The sequence below is a fragment of the Anolis carolinensis genome, chromosome 6 (assembly GCF_035594765.1).
Source record: "Anolis carolinensis isolate JA03-04 chromosome 6, rAnoCar3.1.pri, whole genome shotgun sequence".
In the NCBI taxonomy this organism is placed as follows: domain Eukaryota; kingdom Metazoa; phylum Chordata; class Lepidosauria; order Squamata; family Dactyloidae; genus Anolis; species Anolis carolinensis.
Genome location: NC_085846.1, coordinates 120,324,040 through 120,347,907, shown reverse-complemented (window position 1 = coordinate 120,347,907; position 23,868 = coordinate 120,324,040). Strand labels below are relative to the sequence as shown.

Here is a 23,868-nt window from a genome sequence, read left to right as displayed (position 1 = left end):
AGATTAAACACAGGACGCGGGTCTAACATTCATGCTTAGAACTGTCTGGTGAGCCCGGCCAGATGAGATAGGCCTTGAGACAAATAGCATTGTCTGGTTCCTTGTCTGGTTCGCTGCTCTCCGTCATAACAGGAAAAGACCTGGCCCGGCCTGAACCCCATCGCTCTGGCCCTCCCTGCAAGTGTTTTGGACTGCAACTCCCACCATTCCTCACAGCCTCAGGCCCTTTCCTTTCTCCCCCCAGCCGCTTAAGCGGCTGGGGGGAGAAAGGAAGGGGCCTGAGGCTGTGAGGAATGGTGGGAGTTGCAGTCCAAAACACTTGCAGGGAGGGCCCAAGTTTGCCCATGCCTACCCTAGGGCTCAGCCCTCTCCACACAGGCGTCTTCCAAGAATAATACTACACTTGGAAGGCCATCATACTCGGACAACCAGGGGTCACCTAAGTAAGTAAGTAAGTAAGTAAGTAAGTAAGTAAGGGGGATATAACAGGAAAGGAGGGGAAAATAGCCATCCTTCTCTTCTGTCCAGCGCCTGGACAATGGAACAATTCCCCCTGGGCTTTTTGACCCCTTGAACCCTCCCAAGTTCTTTCTTTATCTGCCTGCTCTCACGCTTGGCCTGCAGCGTCCAGATGTTTACACCTGCCTTTCCCTGCCCTCGATACTGACACCGGCCTGGCTGAGCCCTGATGTTCCAACAACTGCAGGCGAATCCTTGACCACATGCCCCTCCTCCAGGCGTCCAGGGTCTTGTGGTCATCTCTGAGCGGTTAGACTCAATTCAACCCTCTCTGGGGGAGATTCCACCAAAATATGGCAGAGTAGCAAAAGCAAAGCTTTCAAATGCAGCAGTTACTTACACGGGGGTGAGCAAAAGAAGCCTTTGACCATTTAGGATTGCAATGGACTGCAGAGTCTCAATAAAAGTTCAAAAAGTATTTATTCAGGTAAAAAGAACTCCATTGTAGATAGAAAGGCTTGGGAGCTGTCTAGTCTACTCTAGACTGGTTTCTAAGGAAAAATAAGAAAGGAACAATAACAAACATCTACATAGTTACACCTTGCCAGGAGAGACGGCGAGATCATCATCATCATCATCATCATTTAATTACTTATTAATCGCCCTCCATCCACGATGCTCTAGGCGATTTACAAGATAAAATTGTAAAGGATAAAAATACATACATACAAATGTTGATAAAAATTAAAATAGATTAAAAGCTCTAGTAAAGAGCCAGGTCTTGAGTGCTAGGGTAAAAGGCCCTAACTCACGCATGGCTCTCATGCTTCTTGTTAGCTAGAAAAACAAAGGGATAAGAGAGAACCAAAATGGTTCCAACCTCATGGTCCAGTTTATTGGGGCCATAAAAGACATTCTGACCAATGGGAAGTTAGTATCCCTGGAAATTCACATTTCTACTAACTTCAAAGTAAGGGATTGTACACAGGAAAGTACACAGGATAGAGTGAAACACAGTAAAGCCTGTCTAAGCATGCTTTAGATTTCCTCAATCTAACTCTTATCATTTATCTAACTACATTTAGACTTGAGTTGTCCAGGGTGATTCCCAACAGAACCAAGTTGGACACACCAGATTATTGGAGAACACAGAAAGGCTGGACCACTCTCACAACCACCATGCCGGGCGACACAAAGAGAGAAGCTACTGAAATCCACATGAAGCAGGTGGACCATGTCAAGAGAAAGGAGGAAACCATGAAAATGAACAAAATCTGGTGACCAGTATTAAAAAAAACCCTCTAAAATTAGGGCAGTAAATAAAGAGCAACAGTCTGAAAACAGAGAAATTACAAACATGCAACAATCATGGCCAGCAAACACCTCCCAACCAAGGATTCTCTCAGGCAGGAAGCAGCCAGGCTTTGAAGCTGCAAGGCTTTTCAGTGCTTTGAAGCTGCAAGGCTTTTCAGTGAGTAGGACACAATGGAACAATGGCTTCAAAGTACAGGAAAGGAGATTCCACCTGAACATTAGGAAGAACTTCCTGACTGTGAGAAAGGCTGTTCGGCACTGGAACTCTCTCTCTTCCCCGGACTGTGGTGGAGGCTCCTTCTTTGGAGGCTTTGAAGCAGAGGCTGGATGGCCATCTGTCGGGGGTGCTTTGAATGAGATTTTCCTGCTTCTTGCAGGGGGTTGGACTGGATGGCACGTGAGATCTCTTCCAACTCTACTATTCCATGATTCTATAATCAAGGTGGCCAATTGCAACATTCACACTTGCCTCCAGCAGACAAGACTTTCTCCACCCTGGGTGTTCCACAGATAGATAGACAGCAGGCCTGTAGCGAGGGGGGGGGGGGGGGGGGGTTTAGGGGTCCAACCCCCCCCCCCCCCGAAATTTTTCAGGTTATAAAAAAGCCGGGTTTACTCATGAATTTTAATTGGTTAACCAAATCCCCATGCTATGTCTATGAGACGCAAAACATTAAGAGTCCCTCCAGGCACTATCTCAAGCAGATATCGACAGGTTTGTAGCGGGGGGGGGGGGGGGGGTGCTAGGGGTTCAGCCCCCCCCCCCCCGGAAATTTTCAAAACCCTTCCCGAATTTTTTTTTCTGGCTACGGCCCTGATAGACAGACATACACCCAACTTCTCTAGTTTCCAACAGCCTCACAATCTCTGAGGATGCCTGCCATAGATGTAGACGAAACGTCAGGAGAGAATGCTTCTGGAACATGGCCAGGCAGCCTGGAAAACTCAAAGCCTCCTGAAGCGCTCCCGGGTGAGGCCTTCAAGGGCCGCGCAGCGTTTTCCCAAGGCGAACCAGCTACTCCCCCCCCCCGGCCTCCCCCTCCCCCTCCCCCTCCTCTTCTCCGGGCTCTGCCAGGGCTTCTCCCGGTGCCTTCGGCCGGGAAGGACAAGGGGCAGGGAAGGAGGGGGCGAGGCAAGAGAGGGAGGGAGGGAGGGAGGGCTCTGCCTCCGCCACAGCCTCCGAAGGAAAGAAGCGAGGAAGGCACGAAGGGAGGACCTTTGAGCCTCCGCCGCGTCCGAAGTCCGTCCGTCCCGCACTTCCTCGGCTTGGCTCGTCCTGCCCTCCCGCATGGCGGCCCCCTTCGCGGCCCCGGGGCCCAGGCTCCTCCTCCTCCTCCTCCTGCTGCTGCTGCTTCTGGGAGCAGGTGGGTCTCGGGGGGAGCGGGAGGGAGGGAGGGGAGGGGCTCGCCCACCCAGACGCCCTTCCCACCAAGGGTCTCACCTCCCGCCCGCTCTGAAGCCTGGGGGGGGGGGGGGAACTGTCGGGTTTCATCCCTGGACTGCACCAGTGTCATCAAGTTCCCAGTCCTCAAGGAGTAGCGAGGCTAGAGAGCGGGCGGAGCGGGGGGATTCCTTTCCCCGCGCCCCTTGAAGGTCTGTCTCCTCGGGAGGCGGGGCTGGGGTCCGCTGCGGGGAGGGCCTCGTCCCGCCCCTGACCCGGCGCCCCCTCCCTCCCTCCTTCCCTCCCCCCCAGGACCCTCCTCCTCCTCCTCCTCCTCCCCCCCTCCTCCCCGGTCTCCGTCGTGCGCGGGGCTGGGCTCGTGCTGCGCGGACTTCTGGCTGTCCTGCCCCGAGGCCTCGCCCTCCTCCGGGACCCTCCTCGGCGGGAAGGACTTCGCCCTCCGAAACCTCTCCCTCTCCGGAGTCGCCGCCGCCGCCGCCACCATCCGGTGCCGGTCCGTGAGTCCCGCCTGGGGGGGGGGGGGGGGGGGGAGGGGCTTAAGGAGGGGGGAGGGGTCCCGCACTTGGGGGTCCCTATTGGAAATAACTCCACCCACTCTCTGGGCACACATCCCTTTGGAAACAAATGGCACTCATAACCTTACTGAAAAGGAAAAGGGATTTGGCAAATGTGAATCTCCCTTTAGCCTCAGACCTCAGTGGAGGTGGATGCATGTATGCATGTGGAGACCACCTTTTGAAAACCAGGAGTCAAAGAGAGCAGGACCTTGTTGGAAGTCAAGCCTCTGAGCAAGTGATAGTCGTAAACATTCATGTAATGGCACACAGGGAACTCAACTGTTAAACTGAATAACCATGTCTGTGGACTGCCAAGGACAAAGACAGGCCACTACAAATATATATATATATATAGAAGCAGGAAAATTGCATCCGAAGCACCCCCGACAGATGGCCATCCAGTCTCTGCTTAAAAGCTGCCAAAGAAATTGCAATTGCAGTTGTAATTGCCCAAAACATATACACTCCCTAAAGGCCTGTAGCGAAGGGGGGGGGGGGAATAGGGGTTCAACCCCCACCCCCCCCCACCCCCAAATTTTTCAGGTTATAAAATAACCTGTTTTAGTCGTGAATTTTAACTGGCTAACCAAATCCCCATGCTAAGTCTATGAGACGCAAAACATTAAGAGTCCCTCCAGGCACTATTGAAAGCAGATATTGACAGGTGTGCAGCGGGGGGGGGGGGGGGGGTTGCTAGGGGTTCAACCCCACCCCAAAATTTTCAAAACCCCTCCCGAATTTTTTTTCTGGCTACGGCCCTGACTCCCTATAAAAACTTTCTGCCCCAGAGTGTAGTGGAGGCTCCTTCTTTGGAGGCTTTCAAGCTGGATGGTCATCTGTCGGGGGTGCTCTGAATGCAATTTCCTGCGTCTTGGCAGAATGGAGTTGAGATAGAAAACAAAGTCATCTTTGAAAAATAACTCATCTTGTTTGCTCATAAAACATCTTGTATTAATTCACCACACAGGCACATTTCTTATTGAAGATTAGTTACAGATAGGATATAGCTTCTCTGTGTTGAGGATCATTCTTAATCAATAGTCCATAGTCTTTAGGTATACTCACTGAAGTCCATAAGCATATTTCTACATTGACGCCCAAACAGCAACATACATACATCCACCTCCAGTGAGGTCTGATGCAAAAGGGAATACAAAAATGGAGTCCTGAGTCTGAACATGCTCAGTACAATCACATGCCTATAGTCCCTCCCACACCAAAGAGGTACAGTCAAACTGGCAAATCAACATACATGTAGAATACAAGTTAGCAGACACTGTATATACATTAACAAACAAATAGTGAGGGGCTTGTTGGGGGGGGGTTTGCTATTTCCAACATGGTTCAGCTTGCCCCCCCCCCCCCCGCCCCCAGGGCAGAGTGGGGCAGGCCTGGTTCAGCCTGTGCTGGTCTTTGGGGAGAGACCTCTCAGGGGAGGGGCAGGGCTGACCCCCTCCTTTCCCTCCCCTCCCCCTCCCTTCCCCCTTTCCACATAGGTTCGGGGGCACCGTGGTGACCGAGGGCTATGTGGCGGCGGATGGTGGGGTGCACTGTGTGTCTCCGCTGCTCTTCCGCCTGGGCCGACTCCCACTGGAGGTCTCCCCGGATGGGGGCCGCTCCTTTCCCTGGAACTCCGCCTGGACCTCAGGTGACACTGGGCGGGGGGGCTTTGGGGGCTTGGAATGAGGAGGGGGCGCGTGGGTGGGCCTTTGGGGCCTGGGTGAGACACGCCCCTTCCCCTCTGTTGGGGAATCTGAGCTGTTAGGCTCAAAATAACCCTGAGTTGGGGTGATTCCACCATAAATATTGCAGAGTTGCGCAGCAGAAGCGTGCTGGGCCCATAACCCTTTGTTGGGGAATCTGAACTGCTAGGCACAAAATAACCTGCAGCTGGGGTGATTCCACCATCAATATTACAGAGTTGCGCAGCAGAAGCGTGCTGGGCCCATAACCCTTTGTTGGGGAATCTGAGCTGTTAGGCTCAAAGTAACCCTCATTTGGGGTGATTCCACCATCAATATTACAGAGTCCCAGAAGGAAACTTCATAACCAGCAGAATCCCCAACACCCTCTCTCTTTCTCGTTCGCTCGCTCTCAGTCCACCACAACAAGGTGCCCACCTCGGAGAAGAGTGTCCTGGTGAACGAGACCCGCTGGCAGTACTACGGCACCCCCGGGACGGAGCCGGGCAACCTGACGATCACCTGGCAGCCCCGCGACCTGGGCGCCTCCATCCCGCGCGTCAACATCGAGGTCTGGGGCTACACTGAGACAGGTGGGACCCACCACAACTCCACCCGGGGGAGCCCTTGAGCATGGGGTTTGGCTTCTGGGGTGGGAGAGGGTTCTGAGGGGAGGGGACAGAGAGAGAGCCCTGAGGAATTGCCCCTCCCCTCCCTCCCTCCCTCCCTCCCTCCCTCCCTCCCTCCCTCCCTCTGTCTCTCTATGCCAAATGCTGTGCCCAGAGGGGAACAGGCACTGATGTTATGAATTACTTTTCAATAACTTTAAAGCATAGGTTCTTTTTATCGCAGTTTTCCAGTGAGAGAAAGGGTATCAGAACTTTTACACTTACACAAAGAAGGACATTGGGCATGCAGACATTCAGATTCTATGTAACTACATTGCTAGCAAGCAGAGGGGAACTACATTTTACTCTGCATTCAGATTACACATTCATTCATCCTCATTCATACCAATATTAACACATCCTTTCTCCCTCCTTGGAGAAGCACATCTCTTAGGCCAGACCCTGCTTTCCCTGCCAACACACAGTTCCGAAACTTCCAAAATGCCAAAACTCATTCTTTCCCTGAGGAAGAAGCAGGTGACCAGACTTCCTTGCAAATCTGCCACTTTCCCAAAGGTACAATACTTTCCCAAAATGCTCCTCTTCTCCGAGCGACCAGACTCTCTCTGGTCACCCAGCAAAATCCTCCACCTCTCTCCATCCCATGGAGCAGAGTGTGGCAGGTGAACAGCACAGCTGTCTGTCACAACTGAGAATTATTAGATTGAGTCTTTTATAGGAATATTCTTCTGATGTCATTCCAAAATTGCAAACCAATGATAGCTGTTTTTCCAGCCTGAAACATGTTGATTCCATCTCAGTTCCGGGCAGATGTTGACTCTCTTTAATTGGTGTTGGTAAACATAAGGAGCCTTGTGTTGACTTCCTTCTTAACAGATATTGACAATAAATGTTGATGGATGTAAACATGTTTCTTATCACAGTCACAGTTCTTATCACAGTTTACTAGAGCAGGTCAACCATTTCAGCTCTCATTAGCAGGTTTAATAATTCATCAAGCAGGTAGTTGATGGTTTAGTCATTGCAGGCCTTAATCTTCAGAATGGTGTCTCCAAAATGATTAGCTCTCATTCGTTCATTCCTCTCATAGAATGATAGAATAGTAGAGTTGGAAGAGACCTCATGGGCCATCCAGTCCAACCCCCTGCTAAGAAGCAGGAAATCGTTTCTCTCATTCAGTTCGTTCATAGCCACACATGTAAAATCCACATCTGCACATCATTTTAATATGACAATGACCACAGGTCCAGAATCACACTCCCTCCAACGCACTGGACTCTGGGCAGGAACGGGGGAGGGACTTGCCTGGGCTTCCACTTGGCGGGGGGGGGGGGTGGATCCCATCAGAGCCCTTTGTTTAGCACCAAGGTGGGGGGGGGGCTGCCTTCTCCATGTGCCCACAGCCAGCCAACCCCCCCTCCTCCTCCTCCTCCTACTACTACTACTACTTCTCCTCCTCCCCCTCCACAGGGAAGCCCTACTCCGCCAACTGGGCCGCCAAGTGGGAATACCTCTACAGCCTCCAGAGAAACCACACCAATTCGGGCACCTTCACCTTCCTGCCCGAACCCTCCGCACAACATGGCCACTGGGAGCTGGGGGCCCTGCGCATTTCCTCCAGCACCTCCCCCGAAGGCCAAAGGTCAGCGAGGGAGCGGTCAACCGGCACTTAGCCCTGGACCTGCTGGCACAGTGGCTGCCCCTCACCAGAGCCCCTCCCACCCCCAGGGTGCAGGGAGAAGGGGGCGGTGGGGGCCCTGGATTGGTGGGGTGCCTTGGGAGGCTGCTCCCCTGTGCTCCCCTCAACGGCTGCTTCTCTGGAGTGAGGCGGCTGTGATGCCACTGCCCCACAGCCTGTCCTGGGGGTCCCGGCTGCCTTCAATGGCATGCACACACCCCACACAAGCACAGGCTCCTCCACTCCCATTGTCTCCCTCTTGGTGTGCCCCCTCCTTCTGGACCAGGAGGAAGGGGGCTCCAGCCTTGGGGACACCTCCTTGCCTCCCCCACGAATGACCTCCAAGGCCCCTCCCTGCTGGACACAGCTCTTTGCCCTGCCAGGTCCCACGGCCTGACCGCCTTCTCTCCCCTCTTTCTCCCTCCCGCAGCAACGTGGCCGCCATCTGGAGCAATGAGCACGCCATGGCCTGGCACCTGGGAGGGGGCTTCCGGCAGGATCCGGCTGCCTGGGCCACGGCCAAGTGTCACGAGTGGGACCGTCTGGAGATGGCCCTCCCCAGCTTCCTGGAGGAGATTGTGGACTGTCCCTGCACTCTGGCTCAGGCCCGGGCCGACACCGGCCGCTTCCACGTAGGTGGGGGGGGGGGGGCTCTGCTTGGATCCGTGGGAGAGTAGGTGGGCAGAGGGGCTCTTCCTGCCATGGGCGCCTGTTTATGGCCACCTGGCTCAGCCAAGTCTGGGCCGAGACCCCTCTTGAGCCCACCTGGAGGAGGAGGGCCTTGGGGGGGGGGGGGCTTTTGTTCAGGGCCTGGCTCTCGTGCCTCGTGTCCTGAAGGGCTCCGGGGCAGACCCTGCCCAGCACGTCACACACTTCTGGTGGGACACATAGAATCATAGAATCATAGAATAGTAGAGTTGGAAGAGACCTCATGGGCCATCCAGTCCAACCCCCAATCGGAGGGCAGTGGCAGGGCAGGCAGTGGAGAAGGGAGGGGAGCAGGTGGGAGCGGGATGGTTGCTCAGCTCGTCTTTCTGAAGGCAGAGCGGCAGGTGAGCCTGTGTTTGTGAGAATGGGGACAGGACGGGAGGGGCCCTTCTCCGGCTGGCTGGCGGCTCTGAAGGCAGTGAGGCCATTGAGGAGGGAGGAAGAAGATCGGTGGGAGGAGACATGTCCACCGCCCCACCTGCCCGCTCCCTTCTGAGTGACACTTTGGCACAGGGAGAGGTGTTTTCCTGCCCCCTCCCCAGCCCCTCCTGATGGTTGTGCCAGGCTCTGGAGCACCGCCAGGAGAGAACAGGCCAGGCTGGTTTGCTGCTGGCACCAGCCTTTGGACTGCGTTGCACCCGGTGCCGGACCCAGAAACACCACAATCCAAAGGGAATGGGCAAGGGCTGGAGGGGGCCTCAGGTGTGGGCAGTGCGACCCGGCCCCAGTGCCCCATGCTCTGCCAGCCTCCAGGATGGGAGACCGTAATGCACTTTGCATGGGACTGCCTTTGAAGATTGTTCTGGGCTGTTGCTTGGGATGAACAGGAGGCTTTGCAGAGGCTATTTGAGCATCAAAATCCTCCCTCCACAATAGTCGGTTGGAAGAATCACCTGCCTGCCCCACACTATGTTCCCTCCCTCCTGCCTGGTGGGTCACATTGGAAGTTGCCCCCACTGAAGTCAGCAGGGTGCCCCTCCCCACATGCAGGAGCTTCTAGCATTGCTCCAGTGGATTACAAATGTTTGTAGATGAATGTTGACAGTTCAACTCAAGGCCCATTGTAGATCTGTTGAATGTTGAGCCAGATAGAACTGTTTGGAGTGAGACAGTCGCCCAGTGAGGGGGGTGGGACTTGGGAGTGACCTCAGCTGGTCCATCTTGGCTTGCTTCCAGACAGACTACGGATGCGACATTGAGAAGGGGAGCGTATGTACGTACCACCCGGGCGCCGTGCATTGTGTGAGGGGCATTCAGGCCAGGTAAGTAAGGCAGCCTTTGGCCTTGGGCCTCATTTCCCCAGGGAACAGGCCAAAAACATCTGGGGATCCCAGGTTGAGAACCACTGTCTTGGAAGGGCAGGTGCATCTCGGGAGAATGCTGAGCGGCTTCCACGTCTCTTTCTCTGTCCAGCCCTCAGTATGCGGCAGGCCAGCAGTGCTGCTATGATGCCACGGGGGTCCAAGTGCTCACTGGAGACTCCATCGGGGGAAGCACGCCGGATCGGGGCCACGACTGGGGGTCGCCTCCCTACCAAAAGCCCCCCCGGGTGCCCGGCTTCTCGCACTGGATCTACGACGTCCTCAGCTTCTACTATTGTTGCCTGTGGTCTCAGAACTGCCCCGTCTACTTCAAGCACCGGCCCTCCAGCGGATGCCAGAAGTACCAGCCCCCCAGGGCAGGTAGGCCCTTCGGGTGTCTCAGTGGGGCCCGGTCTGCAGGAGGGTCACACACCTCAGGCCCACGGCCATGTGGGAAGGGTTTCAGACATCTGAGTCCAACATTGGGGTTGTGAGTAGTTTTTTAAAAAGGACTCCAAACAGAAAAAGTACTTGAAACTTGTCTGTTGGAAAATCAAGCATTCTTTCGTTTTATTGCTGTTACAGCAATTAGGGATTTTAGATAGTATAGGATCCTTTGCATGGCCGTATTCTTTGCAAGTCCATTAGCTCAGGTCTTCCCATTTGTCTTTTTATCTACTGCAAATTGTAGAATCTTCCTACCAGTTTTCAGTGATGCCTATTATATCATATGTGTTTTGCTGGGTTAAGAGTTCAGGTTCATCTTGTTTTTCCCTATGCTCTATGCATTAGCATAGAGCAGTGCTTCCCAACCTTTGGGTCTCCAGGTGTTTTGGACTTCAGCTCCCAGAAATCCCAGCCATCTTACCAGCTGTAAGACCTGAAGTCCAAAACGCCTAGAGGCCCAAAGGCTGGGAACCAATGTTAATGCATATAGCATGGCAAAAATACAAGATGAACCTGAACTCTTAACACAACAAAACACGTATGATATAACAGGCATCACTGAAAACTGGTGGGAAGATTCTGGTGGGAACCACTGGCATTGAGACACCAAAGGCCATTCACAGCAGGGGCATCATGGGGGGTAGGCTGCTTGTGACCCACTAAAGCGAACCCAGTTCACAGCCCCATTTCCATCACAAGCTATGTTTGAATTTACACATTTGTGATTTTTAGTTTAAATCTCTCTTGAGAGGGATAAGTGGGGTATGAATACAACAACTCAACAACAACAATGGATAAGAGAGTTACATGGAAGCTTTGCCTGGAGTTCTCCAAATCTTGGCTTTGGATGTTCACATCAGTCTCAATCACACCTGAAAATTGCTGTGAGATTTTGCTGGGGCTGAACTGGAAAACTTTGCCTTTTGAGGGTGACGTTTGTGAGTTCAGTCCCATAGAAAGTGTTTCCCGCTTTCCTCCAGGAAGTTCCTGGGTGACCCAGTTGGGATGAGGCTGTGGCTCTTCCTGCTTCACGCCCACGGCACCCTCGGGGCCTTGTCACCCCAGAGAGAAGCGTGGCTCCCTTTCTGTCCCTGCTTCGGCTTCTGCATGGAAGGAAGGGTCTGGGGAAAGTGTCCCTCACAAGAGGAGCAGCCTGGGTGGCCCAGCTCTTCAGCCTTGCATCTCTGCTGGAGACTGGGCTGGAACCTGGCAGAAAAGGACACTGGCGTGTTCAGGGCTCCCGTTGCTGGGTCTCTCTTCTTCCACAGATGTGAAGGAGGCTCATAGAGAGAAGCAAGGAGGACATGGGCTTGTCCTCAAGGAGGGCTAAAGAGAAAGGCTGGGTTCTAGCTCCATAGACATCCAGTGGCTGAAATAATATCTCTCCCTGGCCATTCATTCCTTCCACTGCCTTTTCTAGTGTGCGACCCAGGACAGGGCACGGTTGGGGCCCAGCTTCCTCCTCTGGGAAGTTCACGATTCCCATGCTGCTGTCCCTGTGTTTCTTCCACAGCTTCGGCCTTTGGGGATCCTCACTTCATCACTTTTGACGGCCTGAATTTCACATTCAAAGGCCTTGGAGAGTACACTCTCTTGGAATCTAGCCTGACCCTGCTGACGGTCCAAGGGAGAACCCGCCCAGCTAAGAGCCCAAATGGGACGGAAGGTGAGCACGAGGAGGGGGGGGGGGGGTGCTCCACTTATCCTGAAATGAAATGTAATGCAATGCAGTGCCGTCACCTCTCTTCCCATCAACCTCACCACACTCCTCTTTGCAAGCTAGGAAACCACAAGCAGCCGTGGAGTGATGCTAACCTTTGTGACAGTGGGGTGGGACATCTCCAGTGCAAAGTGCACTGCAGATACAAGTAGTTTGTGGATGGAATCCAGGGATAGGATATGGGAAGCTTCTCCCCATCTCAGGTTGAAAGGCTGTTGAACTGTTCTCAGGGTGCAGGTGCCTCCTTCACTGACTCAGAGCTGAAAGGTGGGGCCGAGGAGGCTCAGGACGCTTCTTGCTCCCTCCGCCTCCACCTTGGACGGCTCCCATTTCCTGGTGAGGAGGAGGGCAGGAGGGCAGAAGCCTTTGAGTGGGAACTGCCTATTGATGCCTATGCCAAGGGAGCATGCAAATCGGGCAGCACTCCCCTTCCCGGCAGAGAGAAACCTCTGCAGGTCTTCTGCCAGGTAGAGCGGGCTGGGGATCTGCACCTGCCTCCCAGGGAAACCGCCCTGCCTGCAGCTCCCTCTGAGGCTTTATTGGGCCCTTTACTGAAATACATGCCTTTCCTCACTCGGAGCCTAAATGAAACCAGCCAGGCCTTTCGGAAGGAGTGGTGACACAACCCGCTGAGAAGGTGATCAGAGGCCAGGGAATGGGAGGTGGTGCTGGCCACACCATTGCTCCAGCCACCCAAAACTCACTCCATGCGCGTGTCAAAATAGTCACTAATTTCATTCCCAATGAAATATTTCAGCCATTTTCTCCCCACTCATTGAAACCATGAGGGTTTCTGTGACATTTCCAATCACTATTATGCACTTTGGGATGTTGCTGAGGCAAGTTCATTTCTGCAAAAAAATACATGTGGTTTTCTTGCACAGAAGTCCCATTTTGCCACAGAAAAGGTGCTTTACCTTGCGCCAGATCCTCGGTGGGGCCCTTGGGCTGCGACTGTCCCATGCTCAGGCTGCTCCTGCTGTGGCCATTCGTTGTTTATGGAAAGAAGCACAGGGGGAGGCAGTGGAATCCTTGGAGATGTGGTTACAGACCTGTTTAAGTTCCCAAAAAACAGGGGGTTGTTAATCCTCTCATTAAAACAGCAGAGTGAACAGAAAAATAGGGAGAGAACTTTAACGAAGGGCCAGCCGGCCAGCCCCTCGGTCCTGCTGGCAAGAGAAGCAGAAAAGGCAGGTCGAGCCAAAACAAGCAAGACAGCCAAGTGTTTTACTTACAGCTTGTGCTTCTCATGACACTGTTCCAGCGTCTTAAGGCAAAGGTAAACATATGAAGCAAGTCCGCACGGCCTGCCAACCTGTGGCAATCCCATGAAACTCATGCTGTTTTCTGAGGCAATGACCTTGAGGAGGGAGGGAGGGAGGGAGGAGCCCGTTCTAAACATTTCATGTTGGGGAAACTTTTGGGAGTTGCATCATTTTGTGACACAGATATTCAGTTTTATTAGCAAACTAGTAGTTACTAGAAGTTAAACCAACTAGGCACACACACAAATCATAATAAGGAAATGAAAACCTTTGATTTGCATTTTGACAAATATAGGATGTATTGTTTATTTCACATAGACTCACACCTACACTCTGCAGCTGACACATGGAATGTTTTGCCAAACACGCGGTTAGGAAAGCTCTGCTCCATAATCTGGCCTGCAGCGCCACCTTGCAAGGAGATGCCATACGTGTGTGTGGTTCCTCTGGGCAGCAGTCTGTGTGTTTCCCAAAGTGTGTGTGGTGCTCTCATAGCCCTTTGGCTTGGCTTGGCTTGGGGGGGCGGGAGGGGCGGCCTCTTTGGCGCCCTTGACGGCCCACCGGACGGACCCCTCTTCCTGCAGAAGCAGCTTGGGATTCTGGTTTATTTTCTGGCTCGGTCTCTTGATTCTTGGAGCCCATCAAATGCCGGAGAAAGCATAGAATCATAGAATCATAGAATAGTAGAGTTGGAAGAGACCTCATGGGCCATCCAGTCCAACCCCATTCTGCCAAGAAGCAGGAAATTGCATTCAAAGCACCCCCGACAGATGGCCATCCAGCCTCTGCTTAAAAGCCTCCAAAGAAGGAGCCTCCACTTCAGTCCTGGGCAAAGAGAGAGTTCCACTGCTGAACAGCCCTTCTCACAGTGAAGAAGTTCTTCCTGATGTTCAGGTGGAATCTCCTTTCCTGTAGTTTGAAGCCATTGTTCCGTGTCCTAGTCTGCAGGGCAGCAGAAAACAAGCTTGCTCCCTCCTCCCTAGGACTTCCCTTCACGCATTTGTACATGGCTATCATGTCTCCTCTCAGCCTTCTGTTCTGCAGGCTAAACATGCCCAGCTCTTTAAGCCGCTCCTTTAAGGAATGCCACTATTTGCATACCTCTGGGCATCTGACCAGGTTGCAAACCTGCTGAGATTTGAACTCCCTTCAAGAAAACAGGGTGAACAGCACCTGGTAACATCCAGATAGAAGGCAGGTAGAGCAGTGCAGGAGATTCAGTCCCCAGTCCCTCCTGTCTCCTTGTTCACACACTGAGATATTCAGAGACCAGAGCAGGTCACACTGAACGAGGCATCACAGTAGTTTCACTTGCAAACTTGTGCAAGGACTGCCACGCAAGTTTAAGCCCTCTTTGGCAGGATAAAAGGTGGGTTGCCAACTGAGACAAAAGACAGCTCAACTGGCTCTCTGAAAACAAAGGAGTCCGCTCCCCTCTTCAAACATCCAAAGGAATCTCCTTTTGCCCAGTGACTGTCAACAATGGGGATGACAAAGGGGATGACAAATGGGGATTACTATGCAGCAGGAAGGGAACAAAGAAGGGAGACATGCGAGATTGTGAGAATCTCAACACACACACACACACACACACACACACACACTAAATCTTGCTTCTGGTCCTGTTGCTACCAATTGCCATCCCCTTCTTCTCATGTGTCTTTCAAAATATGGTGGCAGAACATCCATTTGGGGTTTTCAGAGGGATCTTGCTCAAGCGTGTTGGTTTCTTAAATGCTGTGTTTGGCGTTTAGTGTTTTTTTCAGCCTTGCCGTATGCAGTGCTGGGTTCCTCTTAGGACTTTATCAGTCGCAGGGAGAGGCGGGTCTTCTCCCTGCTGTGGAAACGGAGTCCCACCAAGCCCATCTCATGATGCTGGGCTACTTCCAGCGGGACTCTGTGGGGCTCCGTTCTCGCAGCAGAGAGAAGCAGAGGCCAGAGGAGTGGGGGTTCTCCCAACTCTTGATAAAGAAGGGAAGAGGAAGCGGGAAAAGACGGGGAAACTATGTGGGAAGAAGGAGGTCAGACTTCAATGATTGGGAGCAGAACCCCCTGCCCGGCTGACAAGGTCCGTGGTCAGAGCCCAGGGTCCCCTTGTGAGGCCTGCCTGGCTGCGCAGCCTGTCCTGGGCGGCCCTGCCCTGACGCCTGGCCTTCCCCGCAGGAGCCGGGCCCAACGTGACGGGGCTCTGCGCCATCGCCATGCAGGAGAACGCCTCCGACGTGGTCGAGGTCCGCCTCCCGGAGGCTTCGGAGGAGCTGGAGGTCCTCTTGAACCAGAAGCCGCTCAACCTCTCTGAACAGACCTGGATGGACCTGAATGGTGAGGGCTTTCAAGGGGCTGTTGTGGGGAGGGAGGGAGGGGCCCTTTGTGTGCAGTGGGGGGCACAGGGCCTCCACTGGGGCTGCTGGGGGGGGGGGTGGCCAACCCACCTCTCCATGGGCCAGAAGGGCCTTTTGCCTATGAAAATGGGGGGTGTAGACAACTTCAAAACATGGTTTCTGGGGGGGTATGGGATGGGACAAAGACCTGCATTGGTTGCATCCCATCTAGACTACTGTAACGGGCTCTATGTGGGGCTGCCCCTGAAGCGTGTCCGGAAACTTTCATTATTTCAGAGATCTGCAGCCAGGTTATTAATGGGTGCTGGACCCAGAAAGTGGTCAACCCCTCAGCTAAAGCACCTGCACTGGCTGCCCATTCCTCTCCGGGCCCGATTCAAAGTGCTGGTTTTGACTTATTAAGCCCTAAATGGTTCAGATCCTACTCACCTGTCTGACCAATCTGCCCAAAGGTTAAGATCTTCTAGCAAGGCCCTCCTTTCCTGGCTCTCACCATTGCAAATGCGGTTGGTGGCCACGAGAGAGAAGACCTTCCTTCTCATGTCTGCACCAACCCTTTGGAACTCCCTCCCCAAGGAGGTTAAAACAGGCCCCTCCCTGACAGCTTTTAGAAAGCAATCAAGGACTTTCCTGTCCGCAAGCCTTTCATGAAGATGCTTAGCTATAGTGACAGGAAGGCTCACTTGTATTGAGTCGTGCTCAAGTTATCACCCGTCTGCTGAGTTGCCATTAATAACCGTACTAGATAAATGTTTTTAAATATGTTTACTTGTTTTTATTGTACATTGTTTTTATAGGTTTTGTTTTATATGTGTATGTTGCCTTGTATTGCTTTTACATAATGTTGTGAGTCGCTTTGGGTCCCTTTTAGGGAGAAAAGTGGGGCACAAATAAAGATTTATTATTATTATTATTATTATTATTCGCACAAGGCGGTTCCAGTCCATAGCAGAGCCAGCAGAGCCAGAATCTGGAGCAGCCCCCAAGGAACAGCCAGGGCCAGACCCCCCCCATTCCCCTCCCCCAATCCTTGGACGCCTTCTTTCCTATCCCAGGAGCAGCCCCCCCCCCCCCCGTTCTGTTGGCAGAGAGAGGGCCTCTCAGGAGGAGCCATGAGATCCCACACTTGACCAGCAAAACCAGTAGCTAAAGCTGCAAAGATCTTTGTTTGAGAGAACTCTATAGCCCATGGGGAAAAAGAGACGATGGTGGTTCTTCTAGCACAGTGGTTCTGAACCAGTGACCTGTGGACCACCAGTGGTCCACAAGAACTAAAATATGGTCAGCAGCCTCACCGTTACAATGAGAGCAACTGGTCTCATTAAACCCTCTTATTGTGCTGAGGCAACAGGGACGGTGGGAGGGGAGAGGCTGACTACCCATGAAAGGTGCGACAACAGGCCTCCTGACTGCTGCTTCTCCTCCTCCCTCCCCGAGTGAAGCCATTCCATGTGGTGCCTAGAAGGGGTGGCGCCTTGGTGTCATTTTGAGGCCTGTTCCTGGGGTTATTTGGGTGCTGATTCAGAAAATTGCATTTGGTAGACCAGATGATTAAATGTGGTTTTCTGTGGGCGAGCAGATGGCGACCACTGGGTGGCATATGTTCTGTATCGGAAACTAGAGCTGATGTGGTCTCTCCAATGCAGCTTTCTGAATCAGCACCCCAAATAATCAAACCAAATCTAAAGTTGGCCAGAAAGTGACCCTTTTGGTACTCATGTCGGAGAGTGGTCTCCGGTCAAACTGGTCCCTGGTCAAAAAAAAAAGGGTTGGGACCCACTGCTCTGGCAAGGCTAAGCTCCTTCTGTGAGAAGGAAGGGAAAAGGCAGTTCCTGGGAAGTGGATAAGATGTGGGGCTGGGAGGGCATCAGTCTAAGCCCCAAAGATGGGGGCACAAGGGTGGGCTTCCCGCCAAGCATCTGAACCCTCTCATGTCCCATCCTGAGGACTCTTCTCCTTCTGCAGAGCCTTGTTGAAGACTTGCTTCCTTCTCCCTCTCACCCCGTTGTGTCTCTCTCGGCAGGGCTCTTCCTCTCGGTCTCCCCCGGGGGCGAAGGCCAAGGCCAAGGCGGCCTGGTGGTGACGGCCATGTTCTCCTCGGGGGCCAGCGTGGTGGTGGGGGGCAGCCGGGCGCTGGCCGTGACGGTCCTGCTGCCGGAGGCCTTCACGGGGCGCACGCGGGGCCTCTTCGGGACCTTGAACGGGGACCCACGCGACGACCTGACCTTCCGCAACGGGACCGCCCTGGATGCTGATGCTGCAACCTCCCCGGAGCAGATCCTGGCCTTTGGGGCCCACTGTGAGTGGTCTTTGGGGGGGGGGCAGGGTGGCCTTGGGCTTCCCTGGACCTGGACCTGCCCCAAAGTACTCCATCTCCCCCGTGACAACAGTCCCCAGGGTGGAGCCTTGACCCCTCTCTCTTCTCTAGGGGCTCCTTCACGAGGGGGGATGTAAGGAAGAAGGGAAGGGGGCTCCGAGAGAGGGGGAGTTGGGACCCTCTAAGCCAGGCATGGGCAAACTGGCCCTCCAGGTGTTTTGAACTCCCACAGGGTTGCTGTGAGTTTTCCGAGCTGTCTAGCCATGTTTCAGAAGCATTCTCTCCTGACATTTCGCCCACATCTATGGCAGGCATCAGAGCCGACCCTAGGTATTTTTCAAGTGTTGGTGAACAGAATTTTGGCGTCCCCCTCCCAAACCAATCACTGAAACATAAAAGCGTTGGATAAGCTAAAATGTTTGATAATAAGGAGGGATTAAGGAAAAGCCTATTAAACATCAAATTACATTAAGATTTTGCAAATTAAGCACTAAAACATCATTTTACAACAAATCAACAGAAAAAGCAGTTCAATACCTTGCGGAGGCAGGCCGCAGGAGACAGGAGTTGCCTCGATGGCGCCCCCCACAAGATGGCACCACAGGCAGCTGCCTAGTTGGCCTGGTGGTTGAACTGCCTCTGGCAGGCATCCTCAGAAGTTGTGAGGTCTCTTGGAAACTAGGCAAGTGGGGTTTATATGTATATCTGTGGAATGATGTCCAGGGTGGGAGAAAGAACTCTTGGCAATTGACCAACTTGATTAGTATTGATTAGCCTTTCAGCTTCAAGGCCTGTCTGCTTACGGCCTGGAAGAATCCTTTGTTGGGAGAGATAAGCTGGCCCTGATTATTTCCTGTTTGGAATTCCCTTGTTGGTTTTTTTTGGGGGGGAATGCTGTTCTTTATTTACTATTCTGATTTTTTTAGAATAGTTCTGATTTTAGAATAGTTCTGATTTTAGAGTTTTTTTTAATACTGGGAGCTAGACTGTGTTCATTTTCATCATTTCCTCTTTTCTGTTGAAATCATAGAATCATAGAATCATAGAATAGTAGAGTTGGAAGAGACCTCAAGGGCCATCTAGTCCAACCCCCCGCTAAGAAGCAGGAAATCGCATTCAAAGCACCCCCGACAGATGGCCATCCAGCCTCTGCTTAAAAGCCTCCAAAGAAGGAGCCTCCACCACGGCCCGGGGGAGAGAGTTCCACTGCCGAACAGCCCTCACAGTGAGGAAGTTCTTCCTGATGTTCAGGTGGAATCTCCTTTCCTGTAGTTTGAAGCCATTGTTCCCTTGCGTCCTAGTCTGCAGGGCAGCAGAAAATAAGCTTGCTCCCTCCTCCCTATGACTTCCCCTCACATATTTGTACATGGCTATCATGTCTCCTCTCAGCCTTCTCTTCTGCAGGCTAAACATGCCCAGCTCTTTAAGCCTCTCCTCATAGGGCTTGTTCTCCAGACCCTTAATCATTTTAGTTGCCCTCCTCTGGACGCTTTCCAGCTTGTCAGCATCTCCCTTCATCTGCGGTGCCCAAAATTGGACACAGTGTGATTCCAGGTGTGGTCTGACCAAGGCAGAATAGAGGGGGAGCATGACTTCCCTGGATCTAGACGTTATTCCCCTATTGATGCAGGCCAAAATCCCATTGGCTATTTTAGCTGCCGCATCACATTGTAGGCTCATGTTTAACTTGTTGTCCACGAGGACTCCAAGATCTTTTTCGCACACACTGCTGTCAAGCCAGGCGTCCCCCATTCTGTATCTTTGATTTCCATTTTTTCTGCCGAAGTGAAGTATCTTGCATTTGTCCCTGTTGAACTTCATTTTGTTAGTTTCGGCCCATCTCTCTAGTCTGTCAAGATCGTTTTGAAATTGTCCACGTGCTTGTGGATTTCAGTGGCTTCTCTGTGTAGTCTGACAGGGTGGTTGTCTGAGTGGTCCTGCATATTTTCTGAGGGTGCCCGCCATAGATGCAGATGAAACATCAGGAGAAAATGCTTCTGGAACATGGCCATACAGCCCGGAAACCACACAGCAACCCAGTGATTCCGGCCATGAAAGACTTTGACACATTCAACTCCCACCATTCCTCACAGCCTCAGGAGCCTTCCTTTTTCCCCTCAGCCACTTAAGAAGAAAGGGAAAAGGAAAGTAAGGGGCCCGAGGCTGTTAGGAATCATGGGAGTTGAAGTCCAAAACACCTGGAAGGCCAACGTTTGCCCATGCCTGATCTAAGCCTCCAAAAGCAGGGGCAGAAGAGACCATGACGGAGCAGGGCCGGGCCAGGGAGGTTCTCCCCTCTGACCTTCTTGCTTCTCTCCTGACCTTTTCCCCCAGGGTCAGTCCACAACGAGAGCGCACTCTTCGCCTACGACTCCGTATCATTGCGGGAGGATTTCCTGTGGGGCCCAAAGCACCACGCCTCCTTTGTGCCGGACGCCCCTCCCCAAGAGGACCTCGCCGACCCCTTTACCCAGGCTGTGGCCATGCTCTGCCGCTCCGATCCCTCCTGCCGCTTCGACGCCCTCGCCACCCGGGACTTGGCCACCGGCAATGCCACCCGGCAGGCACACCTCACTTTCCAGCGCCTCCAGGACAGCCTCCGGCCAGGTAGGGGCACATGGGGAGGCCAGTGGGTGGTGGAGAGCAACCTGGAGGCGGTCATCTGCTCAGCACCAATCTCTTGCTCTGTTGGGGAATCTGAGCTGTTAGGCTCTAAATAACCCTCAGTGGGGTGATTCCACCATAAATATAGCAGAGTTGTGCAGCAGAAGCGTGCTGGGCCCATAACCCTTTGTTGGAGAAGTTCAACAGTTAGGCTCAAAATAACCCTCAGTTGGGGTGATTCCACCATAAATATAGCAGAGTTGCGCAGCAGAAGCGTGCTGGGCCCATAACCCTTTGTTGGGGGATCCAAGCTGTTAGGCTAAATATAACCCTTGGTTGGGGTGATTGCACTGTAAATATAGCAGAGTTGTGCAAGGGAAGCATGCTGGGCCCATAACCCTTTGTTGGAGAAGTTCAACGGTTAGGCTCATAATAACCCTCAATTGGGGTGATTCCACTGTAAATATAGCAAAGTTGCGCAGTGGAAGCGTGCTGGGCCCATAACCCTTTGTTGGAGAAGTTGAGTGGTTAGGCTCAAAATAACCCTCAGTTGGGGTAATTCCACCGTAAATATAGCAGAGGTGTGCAGCAGAAGCGTGCTGGGCCCATAACCCTTTGTTGGGAGATCCAAGCTGTTAGGCTCAAAATAACCCTCAGTTGGGGTGATTCCACCGTAAAATAGCAGAGTACCAGAAGGAAACCAGCAGAAACTTACATGTGATGATCTGGGATAAGCTTCCATTCCTCGGGAAGGTTCAGGATTACAGAGCCAGAATTTTTATTGATTAAAGTAAAGGAGATACATTCTTGACAGGAAAGGTCTTGGGGCGAACTAGCTTACTCAGTCTCATCTTCTAAGAGTGGTAAAAGGATAAAAGGTCCACGCAGCTACACTTTGCCTAGAGAGAGGCCGAATGTGCATCCTCACCGGTAGAAATAAAGACAGAAGACAAAGGTGAATGAATGGCCACATGGCCAGCTAAGGGCAATAAGGGCACTTAAAAAGGAAGTTGTCTCACAGAATTCCATTGCTTTGTCATCAAAGTGGGGGTGGGGGAGACAGTGGCTGGCTGGAAGAGGAAAGACAAAGCCCTTTTGGGGAACACGCATATGAATGTAGGGAAAGGAACCCCTAAACTGGCTAAACTGGCTGCCGATATGCTACCGAGCCCAATTTAAAGTGCTGGTTTTGACCTACAAAGCCCTAAACGGTTCTGGTCCAACTTACCTGTCCGAACGCATCTCCTCCTATCAGCCCACGAGAACCTTAAGATCATCTGGGGAGGCCCTGCTCTCGATCCCACCTGCCTCACAAGCGCGGCTGGTGGGGACGAGAGGCAGGGCCTTCTCGGTGGTGGCTCCTCGGCTGTGGAACTCCCTCCCCAGTGACATCCGGCAGGCTCCATCCCTTCTGGGGTTTAGAAAGAAGCTGAAGACCTGGCTATGTGCGCAAGCGTTTAATGAATGAACTCGGCGTTGACATGGATTGGATTAAGGCTCTTGTACAAGGTCTGATGGATGACTGGCATATATATTCAGTGTTGCACTGTGTTAAATCTTTTATATATTGTATTTTATTATGTTATTTAAGTATTTTAACTGTTGTATTATTTTATTGTATTTTGATATACTGGTATTGATCCTGCCAGTTGTGTAAGCCGCCCTGAGTCCCCTCGGGGAGAAGGGCGGGGTAGAAATATTGGAAATAAAATTAATAAATAAATAAACTTGGCCCTGTCTCTAAACTAGCTACTCATTGAGGACTGGAGACTTGATGATACAAGAGACTTGTGAAGTTCAGGGATGAACCTCAACATGCTCTCTCTCTCTCTCTCTCTCTCTCCCCCCCCCCAGTGGTCTCCTGCGGCTGGCTGCCCACCCCTGAGCACGGGGCCAAGGACGGGACCAACTACCTGGCCGGGGCCACCGTCCACTTCCGCTGCGAGCCAGGCTTCCACCTGGAGGGCCCCCCCACGAGGCTCTGCCAGCAGGACGGCGCCTGGACCGGAAGTGCCTCCCACTGCGCCTCCGCTGCAGGTGAGGGGAGGGGTCCGTGGGAGGGAAGGGGGGAGCCCACTTAGAACATCCCCCCCCCCGCCCGCAAAAGGAATATAATCATAGAATCCTAAAATCCCAGAGTTGGAAGAGGCCTGGTGGGCCACCCAGTCCAACCCCATCCTGCCAGGAAGCAGGAACACCACACTCAAAGCCCCCCAACAGATGGCCATCCAGCCTCTGCTTCAAAGCCTCCAAAGAAGGAGCCTCCACTGGACTTCCGAGGCAGAGAGTTCCACTGCTGAACAACTCTCTCTCATAGTCAGGAAGTTCTTCCTCATGTTCAGGTGGAATCTCTTTTCTTTCCTGTCATTTGAAGTCCTAGTCTCCAGGGCAGCAGAAAGGAAGCCCCCTCCCCCCTTCCTGTGACTCCTCTGCACATCTTAATCCCTGGCCCCTCATCCAGTCTCCTCTCTCTCAGCCATCTGTTTTGCAGGCTAAACATGCCCTGCTCTTTCAGCCGCTCCTCATAGGGATTCTTGTTCTCCAGGCCCTTGCTCCTTTGAGTCTCCCTCCTCTGGACACTCAGAATTTATGTGTTTTTAATGTAATTTTTTCCCCCTGTATTGTTGTTTTAATTGATATATTGCATTACTGTTTTATATTGTGATTGTATTATGTTGCTTATATTTTATCCTTGTGTTGTTTGGGCCTCTGCCCCATGTAAGCCGCCCCGAGTCCCCACGGGGAGATGGTGGCGGGGTATAAATAAAGTATTATTATTATTATTATTATTATTATTATTATTATTATTATTATTATTACAGGGGAAGCATGACTTCCATCCCTGGATCTAGGCACTAGGCATCCTATTTGTGCAGGCCAGAATCGCAATGGCTTTTTTAGCTGCTGCATGACATTGTTGGTGCATGTTTAACTTGTTGTCCTTGAGGACTCCAAGATCTCTCTCTCTCTCTCTCTCTCTCTCTCTCTCTCTCTCTCTCTCTCTCTCTCTCAGGCTCCTCGGGGCCCCTTCCCTCCACCCTGTGGCTCCTGAGCCTGGCGCTCTGCCTGGGGGCCTCGGGCTAGACGGGGAGGAGAAGCAGAAGGCAGAAGGCCGACAGCAGAAGCCTCAGGTGCTTCAGGTGCGTGGGGTGCTATGAATGCAATAAAGCCAAGGCAGGAGGCCTGTGGTCATTTGTCTGTCTCTGAGAGAGTGGGGGAGGCGAGAAGCCAGAGAGGAAAGGGGGGTGTCAGATGGGGGGGCACTCAACCCCCCTCCCAGCATGGCCCCCGGATCCCACTTCCCTTGAGGAAGCACTTTAGGGGTTCAACCCCCCCCCCCCCCCCGAAATTTTTCAGGTTATAAAAAAAACCTGGTTTACTCATGAATTTTAACTGGTTAACCAAATCCCCATGCTAAGTCTATGAGACGCAAAACATTAAGA

General features: G+C 52.6%; 1 protein-coding gene across 1 annotated transcript; it reads left to right on the top strand.

Annotated features, from left to right (window-relative positions):
* Positions 1-2,925: 2,925 nt before the first annotated feature.
* Positions 2,926-23,613, top strand: susd2 (sushi domain containing 2). Its single transcript, XM_062958182.1, has 14 exons — positions 2,926-3,137; positions 3,467-3,668; positions 5,229-5,380; positions 5,831-6,007; positions 7,514-7,685; positions 8,152-8,353; positions 9,606-9,691; positions 9,843-10,111; positions 11,691-11,843; positions 15,326-15,484; positions 17,528-17,803; positions 20,156-20,428; positions 22,280-22,462; positions 23,439-23,613. Exons 1-14 carry the CDS (start codon positions 3,062-3,064, stop codon positions 23,507-23,509), a joined length of 2,451 nt encoding a protein of 816 aa, XP_062814252.1. The 5' UTR covers positions 2,926-3,061; the 3' UTR covers positions 23,510-23,613.
* Positions 23,614-23,868: the final 255 nt, after the last annotated feature.